Source organism: Bufo bufo, chromosome 3 (genome assembly GCF_905171765.1).
Source record: "Bufo bufo chromosome 3, aBufBuf1.1, whole genome shotgun sequence".
Classification (NCBI taxonomy): Eukaryota; Metazoa; Chordata; class Amphibia; order Anura; family Bufonidae; genus Bufo; species Bufo bufo.
Window position 1 is genome coordinate 706,347,684 of NC_053391.1, and position 25,735 is coordinate 706,373,418.

The 25,735-nt window shown below is 45.5% G+C and overlaps 1 protein-coding gene across 1 annotated transcript in view; it reads left to right on the plus strand.

Moving 5' to 3' along the window:
- The window catches only part of LOC120996662 (tyrosinase-like), a 103,068-nt gene that overhangs the window by 54,725 nt on the left and 22,608 nt on the right, over positions 1-25,735 (plus strand). Inside the window, exon 3 of the mRNA XM_040426770.1 lies at positions 10,456-11,271. Coding sequence (XP_040282704.1) covers positions 10,483-11,271 — 789 coding nt within the window. The 5' untranslated portion in view covers positions 10,456-10,482. The remainder of the gene's footprint in view (positions 1-10,455; positions 11,272-25,735) is intronic.

Here is a 25,735-nt window from a genome sequence, read left to right on the forward strand (position 1 = left end):
GAAGAGGTGAAAGTAATCCTCCTACCACGACCACGCCGGCAAGGACAGGACACTTTACAGACGTGTTGTTGATGAGGACATGCAGAGCTTTTTCAGTCCTACACATCGCCACAGCCCTTCGGGGTCCACCCTCAGAGAACGACTCGACCGACAGGTAGCAGACTACCTCGCCTTAACTGCAGATATCGACACTCTGAGGAGCGATGAACCCCTTGACTACTGGGTGTGCAGGCTTGACCTGTGGCCTGAGCTATCCCAGTTTGTGATAGAACTTCTGGCCTGCCCCGCTTCAAGTGTCCTGTCAGAAAGGACCTTCAGTGCAGAAGGAGGTATTGTTACTGAGAAGAGAAGTCGCCTCGGTCAAAAAAGTCTAGATTACCTCACCTTTATTAAGATGAATGAGGCATGGATCCCAAAGGGACTGACAGTGGGCGATACATTCGACTAAAAAAGGCCTGATGAGCTGCCTTGGGCTAAAAATGGTCCACACGCTGCTGTATTTTATCTCTGAATGCCGGATGACTTGCGTGACTTCTCCGCCACCAACTAGGGTTCAAGCCGCAATGTTTTAGGGCACTTTCTGCCTGGGAAACAAACATCAATTTTTCTGGCTGCTGCTACAACAGTGGCTGCAACAATACCTCGTTTTCAGGCATGTGTACATGCCTAATTTTTCAGGCCACTGGTGCTGCACTGTGGCTGCAAAAACAAAACAAAAAATAAGGCACATACAAGTGTCAATTCCCCTTCATGATCGTTACCTTGTTGTGGTGAAGGGGCTTGCGTATCACAATGAAGTGACCACCTCTCTGAGTGTGTTGGCAATGTTGGCACACCCCAGATGATAAGGTCGTTGCTTCACTGTGAACAGACCAAAAGCGATCGGCTGGATAATTTTGCATAGGAAAAACATACATTTTCTTTGTGATCATCTAAGGTGATCATTAAAGCCTACTAGGCCAACAATGGCCCACACTGCAGAATCATTGTTATCTGGGTCACTTAACTGTCACTGAACGACCTCAGCACGACCATAGGCTTTGAAAAACCGCCATCGCCTGCAATCTCCCAAACGTGCGCACGAGCACAGTCATCACTACACCGAGATTGACGCATAGAGGAATAAAATGTATGTCATGAGTCTGTCAACTATTGACAACTCTTTGCGGTTGTCTAAAATCTATTCCATACACGTCCCCTAATAGGGGACGTAACAGGGATTAAACTGATAGGAATAGTACTACTTAACACACCACAACTATCTGGTGGCACAGTACATTGCACGGCGCACGCGCAGTGCCCCAAATTGGAAGTAAGAGGACCGACCAAGCATCTTTTTCCATTTCCCGGTTCCTAAAATCTATTCCATACACGTCCCCTGATAGGGGACGGAAGTACTCACGATTATTTTCAACCTTGCACGTGTTCCAAGGTTTCCAATTTATCGCATGTTGTCGGCATTTCGATTCAGCAAGTTTTCAAGCCACTGTAACAGAACTGTGTAGCCTTTTGCAAGTTATCCAGCTACCTCGGCTTGCCTTACAGGGGACACACCTCTGTTTGCCTTAAAGGAGCCATTCATATACAATTTGTAACATTTGATGAACCATTAGCCATATATGCGAATTCATGTTTTTTATATATGAGTCTCAGGACTAATGTATGTACAATGTTTTAAATATTGAGTATTGGCCATTACATATTGTGTTATTTTTTATGTATAGGGAATTTTAAACAAATACATTTTAATATTGTTGCATCTGCGTGACCCCTGTATTTGTGAGTGCCAATCTAATTATCTAATACATTATTAGTGTTGATCACGAATATTCGAATTGCGAATTTTAATCGCGAATATCGGCACTTCGAGAATTCGCGAATATTTAGAATATTGCAAAATATATTCAGAATCGCGAATATTCTTTTTTTTTTTAAATACCAGTTCATGCGAATTTTTATGCGAATATTTTAGGCGAATTTTCACAATCAAGAAAGTAATGCCTGGAGATCATGAATTCACGAATTCTCGAATATATGGCGAATATTCGCCCAAATATTCGCGAAATATCGCAAATTCGAATATTGCCCCTGCCGCTCATCATTAATAATTATGGTACACAATGGTTAACATAATTATCCCAGGCAGGACAATACACAATATCCTCTGTCCTGGAGACGACCGAGGTGTAATTGAATTATCTCTCAGGACAAAGGGAAATCGCCAATACACATGGGGAGACAATAGGACAGACATCACTTACTCAAATACAAAATGTCCCACCCTTTACAATATACATAGACATTTAACACATCCCAAAATGGCACAAATTAGACCAGGGGTTTAAAAGTTAGTACAAGTCTCTTTGGCCTGGCTGTACTCATGGCTTTTCTGTCCAAAACCGGTTCTACACAGTCTTTTGTCCTGGAGACAATTGAGAAGTGATCCACTTATCTCCCAAGGACAGGGGCAAGACTCCATTAGCCACACGGTAGCAAAAGACAGCAAAATACATGAACTTATATAACTATGCAGCTATTGCATAAAACCGGTGCATTCAACATGGGACCGCAATCACAGGGTAAGAGGCTGGCAAGAAGTCCTCTCCAAGTACTCGCGGCAACCTCAAAAGAGGGGAGTTTGTCACATATCTTCCCTTTGGGGTTAAGACTAAACAGGTATCCGACCTCCTGTCGGTCAGTATCTAGATTAGTCGGGAAGCCCACCCACAAAGAAACATTAGCAGAGTTGCCCACCCACGGTAAATAGTTAACAGGGTAGCTCACCCACAAGGGACAGTACTGGTCTGTAGGTCCCAGGTTGTGGTGAAACAGTTCCGCATCCTCAGTCTCCTTGGTGCAGCTAGGCAAACCACTGGGGCTACTTGGGGGACAGCGGCCAGCGGTGTTCTGCACTGATGCCAGCACTTCTGCTGGGACGAGGGGGGTGCAAGCCAGTCCTGTAACAAGGGGGTCGGTGGAGCAGAGGCTAGCGGTGCTCTGCCCTGATGCCAGCTCTTCTGCTGGGGTGAAGGGGGTGCAAGCCAGCCCTGTAACAAGTGTGTCAGTGGAGCAGAGGCTAGCGGCGCTCTGCCCTGTTGCCAGCACTTCTGCTGGGGTGAGGGGGGTGCAAGCAAGCCCTGTAACAAGGGTGTCGGTGGAGCAGAGGCTAGCGGCGCTCTTCCCTGATGCCAGCACTTCTGCTGGGGTGAGGGGGGTGCAAGCCAGCCCTGTAACAAGGGTGTCGGTGGAGCAGAGGCTAGCGGCGCTCTTCCCTGATGCCAGCACTTCTGCTGGGGTGAGGGGGGTGCAAGCCAGCCCTGTAACAAGGGGGTTGGTGGAGCAGAGGCTAGCGGCGTTCTGCACTGATTCCAGCACTTCTGCTGGGACGAGGGGGGTGCCAGCCAGTCCTGTAACAAGGGGGTGGGTAGAGCAGAGGCTAGCAGTGCTCTGCCCTGATGCCAGCTCTTCTGCTGGGGTGAGGGGGGTGCAAGCCAGCCCTGTAACAAGGGTGTCGGTGGAGCAGAGGCTAACGGCGCTCTGCCCTGATGCCAGCACTTCTGCTGGGGTGGAGGGGGTACAAGCCAGCCCTGTAACAAGGGGGTTGGTGGAGCAGAGGCTAGCGGCGTTCTGCACTGATTCCAGCACTTCTGCTGGGACGAGGGGGGTGCCAGCCAGTCCTGTAACAAGGGGGTGGGTAGAGCAGAGGCTAGCAGTGCTCTGCCCTGATGCCAGCTCTTCTGCTGGGGTGAAGGGGGTGCAAGCCAGCCCTGTAACAAGGGTGTCGGTGGAGAAGAGGCTAACGGCGCTCTGCCCTGATGCCAGCACTTCTGCTGGGGTGAGAGGGGTACAAGCCAGCCCTGTAACAAGGGGGTCGGTGGAGCAGAGGCTAGCGGCGCTCTGCCCTGTTGCCAGCTCTTCTGCTGGGGTGAGAGGGGTGCAAGCCAGCCCTGTAACAAGGGGGTCGGTGGAGCAGAGGCTAGCGGCGCTCTGCCCTGTTGCCAGCTCTTCTGCTGGGGTGAGGGGGGTGCAAGCCAGCCCTGTAACAAGGGGGTCGGTGGAGCAGAGGCTAGCGGCGCTCTGCCTGGATGCCAGCTCTTCCGCTGGGAAGGGATCAGTGGGTATCGCAGGCTCATCCCCTGCCCCCAGAACTCAGCTGGAGGGATCAGTGGGCATCACAGGCTCATCCCCTGCCCCCAGAACTCTGTTGGGAAGTAGCTGGGAAGGGGAGGGCTTGCTTACCTCCTCCTCCTGGCATCCCTGCGGAGATGGCTAGGGATCTGGACCGACCGTCCAGCATCCCTGTAGGACTGGCACAGAGCCCGCGGTCTCATCTGCGCCCATGTAGTGGGGTTTGTGTTCCTTTTTCCCGGTATCTCCGGCTGCTGTTGGAAGGTGAGGCCGGTTGCCTCTCCTCCCCAGGACTCTGGTTGCTGTAGGGCAGAGGGACCCAGCATCTCCTCCCCCTGGAACTCAGGTTGCCGCTGGGGAGAGAGACCGGTTGTCTCCTCTCCCTGTGATATGCACTGCCGCTGGAGATCTGGGCAGGCGGCCCAGCATCCCTGTAGGGCCGGTAGAGAGACCTCGGTCCCATCTCCACCTGCCATCTGTGGGTCCTCCGAGGACAAGTCTATGAGGTTGCTCACCTCTGAGGTTGGTTGGGCAAAAGAGGGTATAATTTCCAGGCAATCCTCTGGGCTGAGGGATGGTGGTTGAGCTAGGTTGAACAGTTGACGGTAGCTCTGCTCCAGCTCCTACTCCATGGTGACTAGATGAATCAGGTCTGGCCCAAGGTCGTCCGCTCGGGGAAGGTCCAGCATGGTTTCCCTGATGTCGTGGATGTCCCAGAACCGACATTCTGTGGGGCATCCAAAGTCATCGCCCTCCTCAAAGGCTTCCCACAGTAAGCCTGGACCATCATAATCCTCTCCCTCTGGCACATAGTGGTTAGTCACCCATGGGTTGCGCTGGGTGGCATACCACTTTAGTGCCTGGTACACTTTGTCCAGCCACAACTCCTTCCAAATCAGGTTCCACAGTTCCGTCACCCACTCAGCCAAGGGTTGCTTTCCTAAGAAGGGTGACCGCAGGGCCACGAGTACCTGGAAGGATCGGGTACTAATAATCTACATACATCATATGTCCTAGGAGGAGTAACACTGGAGAGTCACTTGTAGAGAAGGATCAGGTACAATAATCTACATATATCATATGTCCTAGGAGGAGTAACACTGGAGAATTAATTGTAGAGAAGGATTGGGTACTAATAATCTACATACATCATATATCCTAGGGGGAGTTACACTGGAGAGTCACTTGCAGAGAAGGATCGGGCACTAATAATCTACATACATCATATGTCCTAGGGGTAGTAACACTGGAGAGTCACTTGTAGAGAAGGATCAGGGACTAATAATCTACATACATCATAGGTCCTAGGAGGAGTAACACTGGAGAGTCACTTGTAGAGAAGGATCAGGTACTAATAATTTACATACATCATATGTCCTAGGAGGAGTAACACTGGAGAGTCACTTGTAGAGAAGGATCAGGTACTAATAATCTACATATATCATATGTCCTAGGAGGAGTAACACTGGAGAGTCACTTGTAGAGAAGGATCGGGTACTAATAATCTACATACATCATATGTCCTAGGAGGAGTAACACTGGAGAGTCACTTGTAGAAAAGGATCAGGTACTAATAATCTACATACATCATATGTCCTAGGAGGAGTAACACTGTCGAGTCACTTGTAGAGAAGGATCAGGTCCTAATAATCTACATACATCATATGTCCTAGGAGGAGTAACACTGTCGAGTCACTTGTAGAGAAGGATCCGGTACTAAAATTCTACATACATCATATGTCCTAGGAGGAGTAATACCGGAGAGTCACTTGTAGAAAAGGATCAGGTACTAATAATCTCTGTGTATCACATGTCCTAGGAGGAGTAACACTGGAGAGTCACTTGTAGAGAAGGATCAGGTACTAATAATCTACATACATCATATGTCCTAGGAGGAGTAACACTAGAGAGTCACTTGTAGAGAAGGATCAGGTACTAATAATCTACATACATCATATGTCCGAGGGGGAGTAACACTGGAGAGTCACTTGTAAAGAAGGATCAGGTACTAATAATCTACATACATCATATGTCCTATGAGGAGTAACACTGGAGAGTCACTTGTAGAGAAGGATCAGGTACTAATAATCTACATACATCATATGTCCTATGAGGAGTAACACTGGAGAGTCACTTGTAGAGAAGGATCAGGTACTAATAATCTACATACATCATATGTCCTATGAGGAGTAACACTGGAGAGTCACTTGTAGAGAAGGACCAGGTACTAATAATCTACATACATCATATGTCCTAGGGGGAGTAACACTGGAGAGTCACTTGTAGAGAAGGATCAGTCACTAATAATCTACATACATCATATGTCCTAGGAGGAGTAACACTGGAGAGTCACTAGTAGAGAAGCATCAGGTACTAATAATCTACATACATCATATGTCCTAGGAGGAGTAACACTGGAGAGTCACTTGTAGAGAAGGATCAGATACTAATTATCTACATACATCATATGTCCTAGGAGGGGTAACACTGGAGAGTCACTTGTAGTGAAGGATCAGGTACTAATAATCTATATACATCATATGTCCTAGGAGGAGTAACACTAGAGAGTCACTTGTAGTGAAGGATCAGGTACTAATAATCTATATACATCATATGTCCTAGGAGGAGTAACACTGGAGAGTCACTTGTAGAGAAGGATCAGGTACTAATAATCTACATACATCATATGTCCTAGGAGGAGTAACACTGTCGAGTCACTTGTAGAGAAGGATCAGGTCCTAATAATCTACATACATCATATGTCCTAGGAGGAGTAACACTGTCGAGTCACTTGTAGAGAAGGATCCGGTACTAAAATTCTACATACATCATATGTCCTAGGAGGAGTAATACCGGAGAGTCACTTGTAGAGAAGGATCCGGTACTAATAATCTCTGTGTATCACATGTCCTAGGAGGAGTAACACTGGAGAGTCACTTGTAGAGAAGGATCAGGTACTAATAATCTACATACATCATATGTCCTAGGAGGAGTAACACTAGAGAGTCACTTGTAGAGAAGGATCAGGTACTAATAATCTACATACATCATATGTCCGAGGGGGAGTAACACTGGAGAGTCACTTGTAAAGAAGGATCAGGTACTAATAATCTACATACATCATATGTCCTATGAGGAGTAACACTGGAGAGTCACTTGTAGAGAAGGATCAGGTACTAATAATCTACATACATCATATGTCCTATGAGGAGTAACACTGGAGAGTCACTTGTAGAGAAGGATCAGGTACTAATAATCTACATACATCATATGTCCTATGAGGAGTAACACTGGAGAGTCACTTGTAGAGAAGGACCAGGTACTAATAATCTACATACATCATATGTCCTAGGGGGAGTAACACTGGAGAGTCACTTGTAGAGAAGGATCAGTCACTAATAATCTACATACATCATATGTCCTAGGAGGAGTAACACTGGAGAGTCACTTGTAGAGAAGCATCAGGTACTAATAATCTACATACATCATATGTCCTAGGAGGAGTAACACTGGAGAGTCACTTGTAGAGAAGGATCAGATACTAATTATCTACATACAAAATATGTCCTAGGAGGGGTAACACTGGAGAGTCACTTGTAGTGAAGGATCAGGTACTAATAATCTATATACATCATATGTCCTAGGAGGAGTAACACTAGAGAGTCACTTGTAGTGAAGGATCAGGTACTAATAATCTATATACATCATATGTCCTAGGAGGAGTAACACTGGAGAGTCACTTGTAGAGAAGGATCAGGTACTAATAATCTACATACATCATATGTCCTATGAGGAGTAACAATGGAGAGTCACTTGTAGAGAAGGATCAGGTACTAATAATCTACATACATCATATGTCCTAGGGGGAGTAACACTGGAGAGTCACTTGTAGAGAAGGATCAGTCACTAATAATCTACATACATCATATGTCCTAGGAGGAGTAACACTGGAGAGTCACTTGTAGAGAAGCATCAGGTACTAATAATCTACATACATCATATGTCCTAGGAGGAGTAACACTGGAGAGTCACTTGTAGAGAAGGATCAGATACTAATAATCTACATACATCATATGTCCTAGGAGGGGTAACACTGGAGAGTCACTTGTAGTGAAGGATCAGGTACTAATAATCTATATACATCATATGTCCTAGGAGGAGTAACACTAGAGAGTCACTTGTAGAGAAGGATCAGGTACTAATAATCTATATACATCATATGTCCTAGGAGGAGTAAAACTGGAGAGTCACTTGTAGAGAAGCATCAGGTACTAATAATCTACATACATCATATGTCCTAGGAGGAGTAACACTGGAGAGTCACTTGTAGAGAAGGATCAGATACTAATAATCTATATACATCATATGTCCTAGGAGGAGTAACACTAGAGAGTCACTTGTAGTGAAGGATCAGGTACTAATAATCTATATACATCATATGTCCTAGGAGGAGTAACACTGGAGAGTCACTTGTAGAGAAGGATCAGGTACTAATAATCTACATACATCATATGTCCTAGGAGGAGTAACACTGTCGAGTCACTTGTAGAGAAGGATCAGGTCCTAATAATCTACATACATCATATGTCCTAGGAGGAGTAACACTGTCGAGTCACTTGTAGAGAAGGATCCGGTACTAAAATTCTACATACATCATATGTCCTAGGAGGAGTAATACCGGAGAGTCACTTGTAGAGAAGGATCAGGTACTAATAATCTCTGTGTATCACATGTCCTAGGAGGAGTAACACTGGAGAGTCACTTGTAGAGAAGGATCAGGTACTAATAATCTACATACATCATATGTCCTAGGAGGAGTAACACTAGAGAGTCACTTGTAGAGAAGGATCAGGTACTAATAATCTACATACATCATATGTCCGAGGGGGAGTAACACTGGAGAGTCACTTGTAAAGAAGGATCAGGTACTAATAATCTACATACATCATATGTCCTATGAGGAGTAACACTGGAGAGTCACTTGTAGAGAAGGATCAGGTACTAATAATCTACATACATCATATGTCCTATGAGGAGTAACACTGGAGAGTCACTTGTAGAGAAGGATCAGGTACTAATAATCTACATACATCATATGTCCTATGAGGAGTAACACTGGAGAGTCACTTGTAGAGAAGGACCAGGTACTAATAATCTACATACATCATATGTCCTAGGGGGAGTAACACTGGAGAGTCACTTGTAGAGAAGGATCAGTCACTAATAATCTACATACATCATATGTCCTAGGAGGAGTAACACTGGAGAGTCACTTGTAGAGAAGGATCAGGTACTAATAATCTACATACATCATATGTCCTAGGAGGAGTAACACTGGAGAGTCACTTGTAGAGAAGGACCAGGTACTAATAATCTACATACATCATATGTCCTAGGAGGAGTAACACTGGAGAGTGACTTGTAGAGGAGGATCAGGTACTAATAATCTACATACATCATATGTCCTAGGAGGAGAAACACTGGAGAGTCACTTGTAGAGAAGGATCGGGTACTAATAATCTACATACATCATATGTCCTAGGAGGAGTAACACTGGAGAGTCACTTGTAGTGAAGGATCGGGTACTAATAATCTACATACATCATATGTCCTAGGAGGAGTAACACTGGAGAGTCACTTGTAGAGAAGGATCGGGTACTAATAATCTACATACATCATATGTCCTAGGAGGAGTAACACTGGAGAGTCACTTGTAGAGGAGGATCAGGTACTAATAATCTACATACATCATATGTCCTAGGAGGAGTAACACTGGAGAGTCACTTGTAGAGAAGGATCGGGTACTAATAATCTACATACATCATATGTCCTAGGAGGAGTAACACTGGAGAGTCACTTGTAGAGAAGGATCGGGTACTAATAATCTACATACATCATATGTCCTAGGAGGAGTAACACTGGAGAGTCACTTGTAGAGAAGGATCAGATACTAATAATCTACATACATCATATGTCCTAGGAGGAGTTACACTGGAGAGTCACTTGTTGAGAAGGATTGAACATCTATTCTTTTAACCACCTTAAATAAGTATATAGGAGTTATATGTTTGTGAGATTTCATGCTTTTTCTGAGAAGCTTATGGTATAAAGAATTAATTTTATTTTTGCCATTTCACAAAAATCATTTGTGTGCCTTACTTTATTCTTCATCCCTTCCAGAGTAGCACAGCCTGAGTCAGGACAATATGAGGGTGCACTGCATGATGCACAGCTAATGAGTTGGTTTGGATGGACTAGTCTTCTTTAGATCAGGGTTCCACATGTTCAATTACTTTTCTCATCGCTTCCATGTCTTTGTCTTCCCAGCAGACGTATCATCCTGAGGATCCAGAGATGCTGTTCCTTAGTGTCTTCCTGCTTTCCCTGGTAGCTACAGATGCTGCGATGTTCCCCAAAGCTTGTATAACTCCTGGAAACAATGACTTTCCGGTCCCTTGCTGTCCTATGTACAAAGGAACTCCTTGTGGATCGGGAGAGAATAGGGGCAGTTGTGTGTCTACAAGTCTTAGCCGGTCACTGCCACCACCAGATAATCCCAATGATGACAGACAAAACTTCCCTGGATATTATTTCAGTTCAGTATGTCAATGCAAAGACAACTTTGGTGGCATCAACTGTGGTGGATGTGCGGGTAACCGTTGGGGAGATAACTGTGAAAAGATAAAAGATCTCGAAAGGCAAGAAATCCGAGAGAAGAGTGAAACTGAACAAAAGCGTTACATGGTTTGGTTAAATTTTTGCAAAAAAAAAATGGATCCAGACTATTACATCCTTAGAGCAGGAGATCGTCTCCGCAGCGGGACCTACGAGTTCCTCAATGCCTCTTATTATGAAGTGTGGACTTTTAATCATTACTACGCTTCAAAGGCTTTCATTAACAATACAAGAGAAACCCGTTCCTTCACCTTTGGAGAAGGCAGCACCGGATACCTGTCCTTTAATCGAATGTCCTTACTTTTTTTGGAAAACCAAATGCAAAAATGCACCAAAGATCCATCATTTGCTCTTGCATATTATGACTGGCGATCAGATAAACATTGTGCCATGTGCAATAATGATCTTCTGGGAGCCAACGATGACCAGGGTTACCTCCATCCATACAGTGCCTTCTCTAAATGGACGGTGAGTAACATGGTAGAAGGTCTTAGCCTCAGAGGATCCTTTAAATATAGAAACCACTTCTGCAGGAATATCAGAATAGATGAGAAGGAGTAAGATGAGGCCCAAGTCAACAACAAACTCATTGTCTGTTATAGACTCTGAAAAAGGTGGAATGAGAATAATTACCTAAAACTTCTTATCCACAATTAACTTTACACTGAAAATATCTATTTAACCACCACAAACAATACTGTCTCACATACACTGCGTCCACCACACACAATACTGACTCACGTACACTGCGTCCACCACACACTATACTGACTCACATACACTGCGTCCACCACACACAATACTGACTCACATACACTGTGTCCACCACACACAATACTGACTCACATACACTGTGTCCACCACACACAATACTGACTCACGTACACTGCGTCCACCACACACTATACTGACTCACATACACTGCGTCCACCACACACAATACTGACTCACGTACACTGTGTCCACCACACACAATACTGTCTCACATACACTGCGTCCACCACACACAATACTGACTCACGTACACTGCGTCCACCACACACTATACTGACTCACATACACTGCGTCCACCACACACAATACTGACTCACATACACTGTGTCCACCACACACAATACTGACTCACATACACTGTGTCCACCACACACAAAACTGACTCACGTACACTGCGTCCACCACACACAATACTGACTCACGTACACTGCGTCCACCACACACAATACTGTCTCACATACACTGCGTCCACCACACACTATACTGACTCACGTACACTGCGTCCACCACACACTATACTGACTCACGTACACTGCGTCCACCACACACAATACTGACTCACATACACTGCGTCCACCACACACTATACTGACTCGTGTACACTGCGTCCACCACACACTATACTGACTCACGTACACTGCGTCCACCACACACAATACTGACTCACATACACTGCGTCCACCACACACTATACTGACTCACATACACTGCGTCCACCACACACTATACTGACTCACATACACTGCGTCCACCACACACAATACTGACTCACATACACTGCGTCCACCACACACAATACTGACTCACATACACTGCGTCCACCACACACAATACTGTCTCACATACACTGTGTCCACCACACACAATACTGACTCACATACACTGCGTCCACCACACACAATACTGACTCACATACACTGTGTCCACCACACACTATACTGACTCACATACACTGTGTCCACCACACACAATACTGACTCACATACACTGCGTCCACCACACACAATACTGACTCACATACACTGTGTCCACCACACACAATACTGTCTCACATACACTGTGTCCACCACACACAATACTGTCTCACATACACTGCGTCCACCACACACTATACTGACTCACATACACTGCGTCCACCACACACTATACTGACTCACATACACTGCGTCCACCACACACTATACTGACTCACATACACTGCGTCCACCACACACAATACTGACTCACATACACTGCGTCCACCACACACAATACTGACTCACATACACTGCGTCCACCACACACAATACTGACTCACATACACTGCGTCCACCACACACAATACTGACTCACATACACTGCGTCCACCACACACAAAACTGACTCACGTACACTGCGTCCACCACACACAATACTGACTCACGTACACTGCGTCCACCACACACAATACTGACTCACATACACTGTGTCCACCACACACAATACTGACTCACATACACTGCGTCCACCACACACAATACTGACTCACATACACTGCGTCCACCACACACAATACTGACTCACATACACTGCGTCCACCACACACTATACTGACTCACGTACACTGCGTCCACCACACACAATACTGACTCACGTACACTGCGTCCACCACACACAATACTGACTCACGTACACTGCGTCCACCACACACAATACTGACTCACATACACTGCGTCCACCACACACAATACTGACTCACATACACTGTGTCCACCACACACAATACTGTCTCACATACACTGTGTCCACCACACACAATACTGACTCACATACACTGCGTCCACCACACACAATACTGACTCACATACACTGCGTCCACCACACACAATACTGACTCGTGTACACTGCGTCCACAACACACTATACTGACTCACGTACACTGCGTCCACCACACACAATACTGACTCGTGTACACTGCGTCCACCACACACAATACTGACTCACGTACACTGCGTCCACCACACACTATACTGACTCACATACACTGCGTCCACCACACACTATACTGACTCACATACACTGTGTCCACCACACACTATACTGACTCACATACACTGCGTCCACCACACACAATACTGACTCGTGTACACTGCGTCCACAACACACTATACTGACTCACGTACACTGCGTCCACCACACACTATACTGACTCACGTACACTGCGTCCACCACACACAATACTGACTCACATACACTGCGTCCACCACACACAATACTGACTCACATACACTGTGTCCACCACACACTATACTGACTCACATACACTGTGTCCACCACACACAATACTGACTCACATACACTGCGTCCACCACACACTATACTGACTCACATACACTGCGTCCACCACACACAATACTGACTCACATACACTGCGTCCACCACACACAATACTGACTCACATACACTGCGTCCACCACACACAATACTGTCTCACATACACTGTGTCCACCACACACAATACTGACTCACATACACTGCGTCCACCACACACAATACTGACTCACATACACTGTGTCCACCACACACTATACTGACTCACATACACTGTGTCCACCACACACAATACTGACTCACATACACTGCGTCCACCACACACAATACTGACTCACATACACTGTGTCCACCACACACAATACTGTCTCACATACACTGTGTCCACCACACACAATACTGTCTCACATACACTGCGTCCACCACACACTATACTGACTCACATACACTGCGTCCACCACACACTATACTGACTCACATACACTGCGTCCACCACACACTATACTGACTCACATACACTGCGTCCACCACACACAATACTGACTCACATACACTGCGTCCACCACACACAATACTGACTCACATACACTGCGTCCACCACACACAATACTGACTCACATACACTGCGTCCACCACACACAATACTGACTCACATACACTGCGTCCACCACACACAAAACTGACTCACGTACACTGCGTCCACCACACACAATACTGACTCACGTACACTGCGTCCACCACACACAATACTGACTCACATACACTGTGTCCACCACACACAATACTGACTCACATACACTGCGTCCACCACACACAATACTGACTTACATACACTGCGTCCACCACACACAATACTGACTCACATACACTGCGTCCACCACACACTATACTGACTCACGTACACTGCGTCCACCACACACAATACTGACTCACGTACACTGCGTCCACCACACACAATACTGACTCACGTACACTGCGTCCACCACACACAATACTGACTCACATACACTGCGTCCACCACACACAATACTGACTCACATACACTGTGTCCACCACACACAATACTGTCTCACATACACTGTGTCCACCACACACAATACTGACTCACATACACTGCGTCCACCACACACAATACTGACTCACATACACTGCGTCCACCACACACAATACTGACTCGTGTACACTGCGTCCACAACACACTATACTGACTCACGTACACTGCGTCCACCACACACAATACTGACTCGTGTACACTGCGTCCACCACACACAATACTGACTCACGTACACTGCGTCCACCACACACTATACTGACTCACATACACTGCGTCCACCACACACTATACTGACTCACATACACTGTGTCCACCACACACTATACTGACTCACATACACTGTGTCCACCACACACTATACTGACTCACATACACTGTGTCCACCACACACTATACTGACTCACATACACTGTGTCCACCACACACAATACTGACTCACATACACTGCGTCCACCACACACAATACTGACTCACATACACTGCGTCCACCACACACAATACTGACTCACATACACTGCGTCCACCACATACAATACTGACTCACATACACTGTGTCCACCACACACAATACTGACTCACATACACTGCGTCCACCACACACTATACTGTCTCACATACACTGCGTCCACCACACACAATACTGACTCACATACACTGCGTCCACCACACACTATACTGACTCACATACACTGCGTCCACCACACACAATACTGACTCACATACACTGCGTCCACCACACACAATACTGACTCACATACACTGCGTCCACCACACACAATACTGACTCACATACACTGCGTCCACCACACACTATACTGACTCACATACACTGCGTCCACCACACACTATACTGACTCACATACACTGCGTCCACCACACACAATACTGACTCACATACACTGTGTCCACCACACACTATACTGACTCACATACACTGCGTCCACCACACACAATACTGTCTCGTGTACACTGCGTCCACCACACACTATACTGACTCACATACACTGCATCTACCACACACAATACTGACTCACATACACTGCGTCCACCACACACTATACTGACTCACGTACACTGCGTCCACCACACACTATACTGACTCACATACACTGCGTCCACCACACACAATACTGACTCACGTACACTGCGTCCACCACACACTATACTGACTCACATACACTGCGTCCACCACACACAATACTGACTCACATACACTGCGTCCACCACACACTATACTGACTCACATACACTGCGTCCACCACACACAATACTGACTCACGCACACTGCGTCCACCACACACAATACTGACTCACGCACACTGCGTCCACCACACACAATACTGACTCACATACACTGTGTCCACCACACACAATACTGACTCACGTACACTGCGTCCACCACACACAATACTGACTCACGTACACTGCGTCCACCACACACTATACTGACTCACATACACTGCGTCCACCACACACTATACTGACTCACATACACTGCGTCCACCACACACAATACTGACTCACATACACTGCGTCCACCACACACTATACTGACTCACATACACTGCGTCCACCACACACAATACTGACTCACGCACACTGCGTCCACCACACACAATACTGACTCACGCACACTGCGTCCACCACACACAATACTGACTCACATACACTGCGTCCACCACACACAATACTGACTCACATACACTGCGTCCACCACACACTATACTGACTCACATACACTGTGTCCACCACACACTATACTGACTCACATACACTGCGTCCACCACACACAATACTGACTCACATACACTGTGTCCACCACACACTATACTGACTCACATACACTGCGTCCACCACACACAATACTGACTCACATACACTGCGTCCACCACACACAATACTGACTCACATACACTGCGTCCACCACACACTATACTGACTCACATACACTGAGTCCACCACACACTATACTGTCTCACATACACTGTGTCCACCACACACTATACTGACTCACATACACTGTGTCCACCACACACAATACTGACTCACATACACTGCGTCCACCACACACTATACTGACTCACGTACACTGCGTCCACCACACACTATACTGACTCACATACACTGCGTCCATCACACACTATACTGACTCACATACACTGCGTCCACCACACACTATACTGACTCACGTACACTGCGTCCACCACACACTATACTGACTCACATACACTGCGTCCACCACACACAATACTGACTCACATACACTGCGTCCACCACACACTATACTGACTCACATACACTGCGTCCACCACACACAATACTGACTCACATACACTGCATCCACCACACACAATACTGACTCACATACACTGCATCTACCACACACAATACTGACTCACATACACTGCGTCCACCACACACAATACTGACTCACATACACTGTGTCCACCACACACTATACTGACTCACATACACTGTGTCCACCACACACTATACTGACTCACGTACACTGCGTCCACCACACACTATACTGACTCACATACACTGCGTCCACCACACACTATACTGACTCACATACACTGCGTCCACCACACACTATACTGTCTCACATACACTGTGTCCACCACACACTATACTGACTCACATACACTGTGTCCACCACACACTATACTGACTCACATACACTGTGTCCACCACACACTATACTGACTCACATACACTGCGTCCACCACACACTATACTGACTCACATACACTGTGTCCACCACACACAATACTGACTCACATACACTGTGTCCACCACACACAATACTGACTCACATACACTGCGTCCACCACACACTATACTGACTCACATACACTGTGTCCACCACACACTATACTGACTCACATACACTGCGTCCACCACACACTATACTGACTCACGTACACTGCGTCCACCACACACAATACTGACTCACATACACTGCATCCACCACACACAATACTGACTCACATACACTGCATCTACCACACACAATACTGACTCACATACACTGCGTCCACCACACACAATACTGACTCACATACACTGTGTCCACCACACACTATACTGACTCACATACACTGTGTCCACCACACACTATACTGACTCACGTACACTGCGTCCACCACACACTATACTGACTCACATACACTGCGTCCACCACACACTATACTGACTCACATACACTGCGTCCACCACACACTATACTGTCTCACATACACTGTGTCCACCACACACTATACTGACTCACATACACTGTGTCCACCACACACTATACTGACTCACATACACTGTGTCCACCACACACTATACTGACTCACATACACTGCGTCCACCACACACTATACTGACTCACATACACTGTGTCCACCACACACAATACTGACTCACATACACTGTGTCCACCACACACAATACTGACTCACATACACTGCGTCCACCACACACTATACTGACTCACATACACTGTGTCCACCACACACTATACTGACTCACATACACTGCGTCCACCACACACTATACTGACTCACGTACACTGCGTCCACCACACACTATACTGACTCACATACACTGTGTCCACCACACACTATACTGACTCACATACACTGTGTCCACCACACACAATACTGACTCACGTACACTGCGTCCACCACACACAATACTGACTCACGTACACTGCGTCCACCACACACAATACTGACTCACATACACTGCGTCCACCACACACAAAACTGACTCACGTACACTGCGTCCACCACACACTATACTGTCTCACATACACTGTGTCCACCACACACTATACTGACTCACATACACTGTGTCCACCACACACTATACTGACTCACATACACTGTGTCCACCACACACTATACTGACTCACATACACTGCGTCCACCACACACTATACTGACTCACATACACTGTGTCCACCACACACAATACTGACTCACATACACTGTGTCCACCACACACAATACTGACTCACATACACTGCGTCCACCACACACTATACTGACTCACATACACTGTGTCCACCACACACTATACTGACTCACATACACTGCGTCCACCACACACTATACTGACTCACGTACACTGCGTCCACCACACACAATACTGACTCACATACACTGCATCCACCACACACAATACTGACTCACATACACTGCATCTACCACACACAATACTGACTCACATACACTGCGTCCACCACACACAATACTGACTCACATACACTGTGTCCACCACACACTATACTGACTCACATACACTGTGTCCACCACACACTATACTGACTCACGTACACTGCGTCCACCACACACTATACTGACTCACATACACTGCGTCCACCACACACTATACTGACTCACATACACTGCGTCCACCACACACTATACTGTCTCACATACACTGTGTCCACCACACACTATACTGACTCACATACACTGTGTCCACCACACACTATACTGACTCACATACACTGTGTCCACCACACACTATACTGACTCACATACACTGCGTCCACCACACACTATACTGACTCACATACACTGTGTCCACCACACACAATACTGACTCACATACACTGTGTCCACCACACACAATACTGACTCACATACACTGCGTCCACCACACACTATACTGACTCACATACACTGTGTCCACCACACACTATACTGACTCACATACACTGCGTCCACCACACACTATACTGACTCACGTACACTGCGTCCACCACACACTATACTGACTCACATACACTGTGTCCACCACACACTATACTGACTCACATACACTGTGTCCACCACACACAATACTGACTCACGTACACTGCGTCCACCACACACAATACTGACTCACGTACACTGCGTCCACCACACACTATACTGACTCACATACACTGTGTCCACCACACACTATACTGACTCACATACACTGCGTACACCACACACTATACTGACTCACATACACTGTGTCCACCACACACAATACTGACTCACATACACTGCGTCCACCACACACTATACTGACTCACATACACTGCGTCCACCACACACAATACTGACTCACATACACTGCATCCACCACACACTATACTGACTCACATACACTGTGTCCACCACACACTATACTGACTCACATACACTGCGTACACCACACACTATACTGACTCACATACACTGCGTCCACCACACACAATACTGACTCACGTACACTGCGTCCACCACACACTATACTGACTCACATACACTGTGTCCACCACACACTATACTGACTCACATACACTGCGTACACCACACACTATACTGACTCACATACACTGTGTCCACCACACACAATACTGACTCACATACACTGCGTCCACCACACACTATACTGACTCACATACACTGTGTCCACCACACACAATACTGACTCACATACACTGCGTCCACCACACACTATACTGACTCACATACACTGCGTCCACCACACACAATACTGACTCACATACACTGCATCCACCACACACTATACTGACTCACATACACTGTGTCCACCACACACTATACTGACTCACATACACTGCGTACACCACACACTATACTGACTCACATACACTGCGTCCACCACACACAATACTGACTCACGTACACTGCGTCCACCACACACTATACTGACTCACATACACTGTGTCCACCACACACTATACTGACTCACATACACTGCGTACACCACACACTATACTGACTCACATACACTGTGTCCACCACACACAATACTGACTCACATACACTGCGTCCACCACACACTATACTGACTCACATACACTGCGTCCACCACACACTATACTGACTCACATACACTGCGTCCACCACACACTATACTGACTCACATACACTGCGTCCACCACACACAATACTGACTCACATACACTGCATCCACCACACACTATACTGACTCACATACACTGTGTCCACCACACACTATACTGACTCACGTACACTGCGTCCACCACACACTATACTGACTCACATACACTGTGTCCACCACACACTATACTGACTCACATACACTGTGTCCACCACACACAATACTGACTCACATACACTGCGTCCACCACACACTATACTGACTCACGTACACTGTGTCCACCACACACAATACTGACTCACATACACTGTGTCCACCACACACAATACTGACTCACATACACTGCGTCCACCACACACTATACTGACTCACATACACTGTGTCCACCACACACTATACTGACTCACATACACTGCGTACACCACACACTATACTGACTCACATACACTGCGTCCACCACACACTATACTGACTCATGCACACAGGTAAATTGACAGATAGGACGGCACTGCTCCGACTCTCCTCCACGGACACTAGGGGAACATTCTCTGCGATGGTGACACCGGGGCTCACAACAGACTTCACTGGTGCTCAGTCTCGGTAAGATCCAAGAAATATGAAATATAAAGATGAAAGACGGCACTCACCAGGAAAAGTCCAATTCATGCTTTATTGTTCCACATAAACACAGAAACATACAGGCAGACGATAGGGGTGCAGGACGCCACACAGGCACCATGAGGCGACGGCTGTTTCACGTAGATCACACTTCCTCGGGCCTCCTAACGTGGTGACGTTAATACGTCACTTTTATACATAAGCGATGCCAAGACAGACATGTGCACAAGCAGCGCTACCGGTAATATATAAAATACATAAAAACATAAACCTAGCAATAAGGTGCAACAATACAACAATGCCTGCAAAAAGACGCTTAAGTCATTACGGTCATTCAGACCTAATGGGCCCATAGCATTAGCCTTAATGATCCAACTAGCTTCCTACGTAATAAATAAATCCCCTGTTGGTAAGAAGGGCACTATCTCCAGTCCTGAGAATGTTAGAATCCTGGGCTCGCCTCCAAGTATCTCTCTGACATGTTTGATTAAGGCTCCATTCACACGTCTGCAATTCTGTTCCGCATTTTGCGGAACGGAATTGCGGACCCATTCATTTCTATGGGGCCGCACGATGTGTGGCCAGGATCCGGAAATGCGGACCCTCACTTCCGGGTCTGCATTTCTGTTCCCGAAAAAAATTGTAGGACTATTAGAAAAAATATATATATACTACAGAGGACACTATACTGCATATATACTACAGAGGACAGTATACTGTATATATACTACAGAGGACAGTATACTGTATATATACTACAGAGGACAGTATACTGTATATATACTACAGAGGACAGTATACTGTATATATACTACAGAGGACAGTATACTGTATATATACTACAGAGGACAGTATACTGTATATATACACTACAGAGGGCAGTATACTGTATATATACACTACAGAGGACAGTATACTGTATATATACTACAGAGGACAGTATACTGTATATATGTACTACAGAGGACAGTATACTGTATATATACTACAGAGGACAGTATACTGTATATATATACTACAGAGAACAGTATACTGTATATATACTACAGAGGACAGTATACTGTATATATACTACAGAGGACAGTGTACTATATATACACTACAGAGGGCAGTATACTGTATATATACACTACAGAGGACAGTATACTGTATATATACTACAGAGGACAGTATACTGTATATATACTACAGAGATCAGTGTACTGTATATATTTACTACAGAGGACAGTATACTGTATATATACTACAGAGGACAGTATACTGTATATGCACTACAGAGGACAGTATACTGTATATATACTACAGAGGACAGTATACTGTATATATACTACAGAGGACAGTATACTGTATATATACTACAGAGGACAGTATACTGTATATATACTACAGAGGACAGAATACTGTATATATACTACAGAGGACAGTGTACTGTATATATACTACAGAGATCAGTGTACTGTATATATTTACTACAGAGGACAGTATACTGTATATATACTACAGAGGACAGTATACTGTATATATACACTACAGAGGACAGTATACTGTATATATACTACAGAGGACAGTATACTGTATATACACTACAGAGGACAGTATAATGTATATATACTACAGAGGACAGTATACTGTATATATACTACAGAGGACAGTATACTGTATATACACTACAGAGGACAGTATACTGTATATATATACACTACAGAGGACAGTATACTGTATATATATATATATACTACAGAGGTCAGTATACTGTATATATACTACAGAGGACAGTATACTGTATATATATATATACTACAGATGACAGTGTACTGTATATATATATATATACTACAGAGGTCAGTATACTGTATATATACACTACAGAGGACAGTATACTGTATATATATTACAGAGTACAGTATATTGTATATACACTCACCTAAAGAATTATTAGGAACACCTGTTCTATTTCTCATTAATGCAATTATCTAGTCAACCAATCACATGGCAGTTGCTTCGATGCATTTAGGGGGGTGCTCCTGGTCAAGACAATCTCCTAGACTCCAAACTGAATGTCAGAATGGGAAAGAAAGGGGATTTAAGCCATTTTGAGCGTGGCATGGTTGTTGGTGCCAGACGGGCCGGTCTGAGTATTTCACAATCTGCTCAGTTACTGGGATTTTCACGCACAACCATTTCTAGGGTTTACAAAGAATGGTGTGAAAAGGGAAAAACATCCAGTATGCGGCCGTCCTGTGGGCGAACATGCCTTGTGGATGCTGGAGGTCAGAGGAGAATGGGCCGACTGATTCAAGCTGATAGAAGAGCAACGTTGGCTGAAATAACCACTCGTTACAACCGAGGTCTGCAGCAAAGCATTTGTGAAGCCACAACACGCACAACCTTGAGGCGGATGGGCTACAACAGCAGAAGACCCCACCGGGTACCACTCATCTCCACTACAAATAGGAAGAAGAGGCTACAATTTGCACGAGCTCACCAAAACTGGACTGTTGAAGACTGGAAAAATGTTGCCTGGTCTGATGAGTCTCGATTTCTGGTGAGACATTCAAATGGTAGAGTCCGAATTTGGCGTAAACAGAATGAGAACATGTATCCATCCGCTGATGGCTACTTCCAGCAGGATAATGCACCATGTCACAAAGCTCCAATCATTTCACATTGGTTTCTTGAACATGACAATGAGTTCACTGTACTAAAATGGCTCCACAGTCACCAGATCTCAACCCAATAGAGCGTCTTTGGGATGTGGTGGAACGGGAGCTTCGTGCCCTGGATGTGCATCCCTCAAATCTCCATCAACTGCAAGATGCTATCCTATCAATATGGGCCAACATTTCTAAAGAATGCTATCAGCACCTTGTGGAATCAATGCCACGTAGAATGAAGGCAGTTCTGAAGGCAAAAGGGGGTCCAACACCGTATTAGTATGGGGGCACTAATAATTCTTTAGGTGAGTGTATATACTACAGAGGACAGTATACATAGAAGAGGATTCATTACTGTAAGAGCAGTGAGACTATGGACTCTTTACTGTAAGAGCAGTGAGACTATGGACTCTTTACTGTAAGAGCGGTGAGACTATGGACTCTATACTGTAAGAGCAGTGAGACTATGAACTCTTTACTGTAAGAGCAGTGAGACTATGGACTCTGTACTGTAAGAGCAGTGAGACTATGTACTCTTTACTGTAAGAGCGGTGAGACTATGGACTCTATACTGTAAGAGCAGTGAGACTATGGACTCTGTACTGTAAGAGCAGTGAGACTATGGACTCTTTACTGTAAGAGCGGTGAGACTATGGACTCTATACTGTAAGAGCAGTGAGACTATGAACTCTTTACTGTAAGAGCAGTGAGACTATGGACTCTATACTGTAAGAGCAGTGAGACTATGGACTCTGTACTGTAAGAGCAGTGAGACTATGGACTCTTTACTGTAAGAGCAGTGAGACTGTGGACTCTATACTGTAAGAGCAGTGAGACTATGGACTCTTTACTGTAAGAGCAGTGAGACTATGGACTCTTTACTGTAAGAGCAGTGAGACTATGGACTCTTTACTGTAAGAGCAGTGAGACTATGGACTCTTTACTGTTAGAACAGTGAGACTATGGACTCTTTACTGTAAGAGCAGTGAGACTATGGACTCTTTACTGTTAGAACAGTGAGACTATGGACTCTTTACTGTAAGAGCAGTGAGACTATGGACTCTATACTGTAAGAGCAGTGAGACTATGGACTCTTTACTGTAAGAGCAGTGAGACTAAGGACTCTTTACGGTAAGAGCAGTGAGACTATAGACTCTTTACTGTAGGAGCAGTGAGACTATGGACTCTTTACTGTAAGAGCAGTGAGACTATGGACTCTTTACTGTAAGAGCAGTGAGACTATGGACTCTTTACTGTAAGAGCGGTGAGACTATGGACTCTATACTGTAAGAGCAGTGAGACTATGAACTCTTTACTGTAAGAGCAGTGAGACTATGGACTCTATACTGTAAGAGCAGTGAGACTATGGACTCTGTACTGTAAGAGCAGTGAGACTATGGACTCTTTACTGTAAGAGCAGTGAGACTGTGGACTCTATACTGTAAGAGCAGTGAGACTATGGACTCTTTACTGTAAGAGCAGTGAGACTATGGACTCTTTACTGTAAGAGCAGTGAGACTATGGACTCTTTACTGTAAGAGCAGTGAGACTATGGACTCTTTACTGTTAGAACAGTGAGACTATGGACTCTTTACTGTAAGAGCAGTGAGACTATGGACTCTTTACTGTTAGAACAGTGAGACTATGGACTCTTTACTGTAAGAGC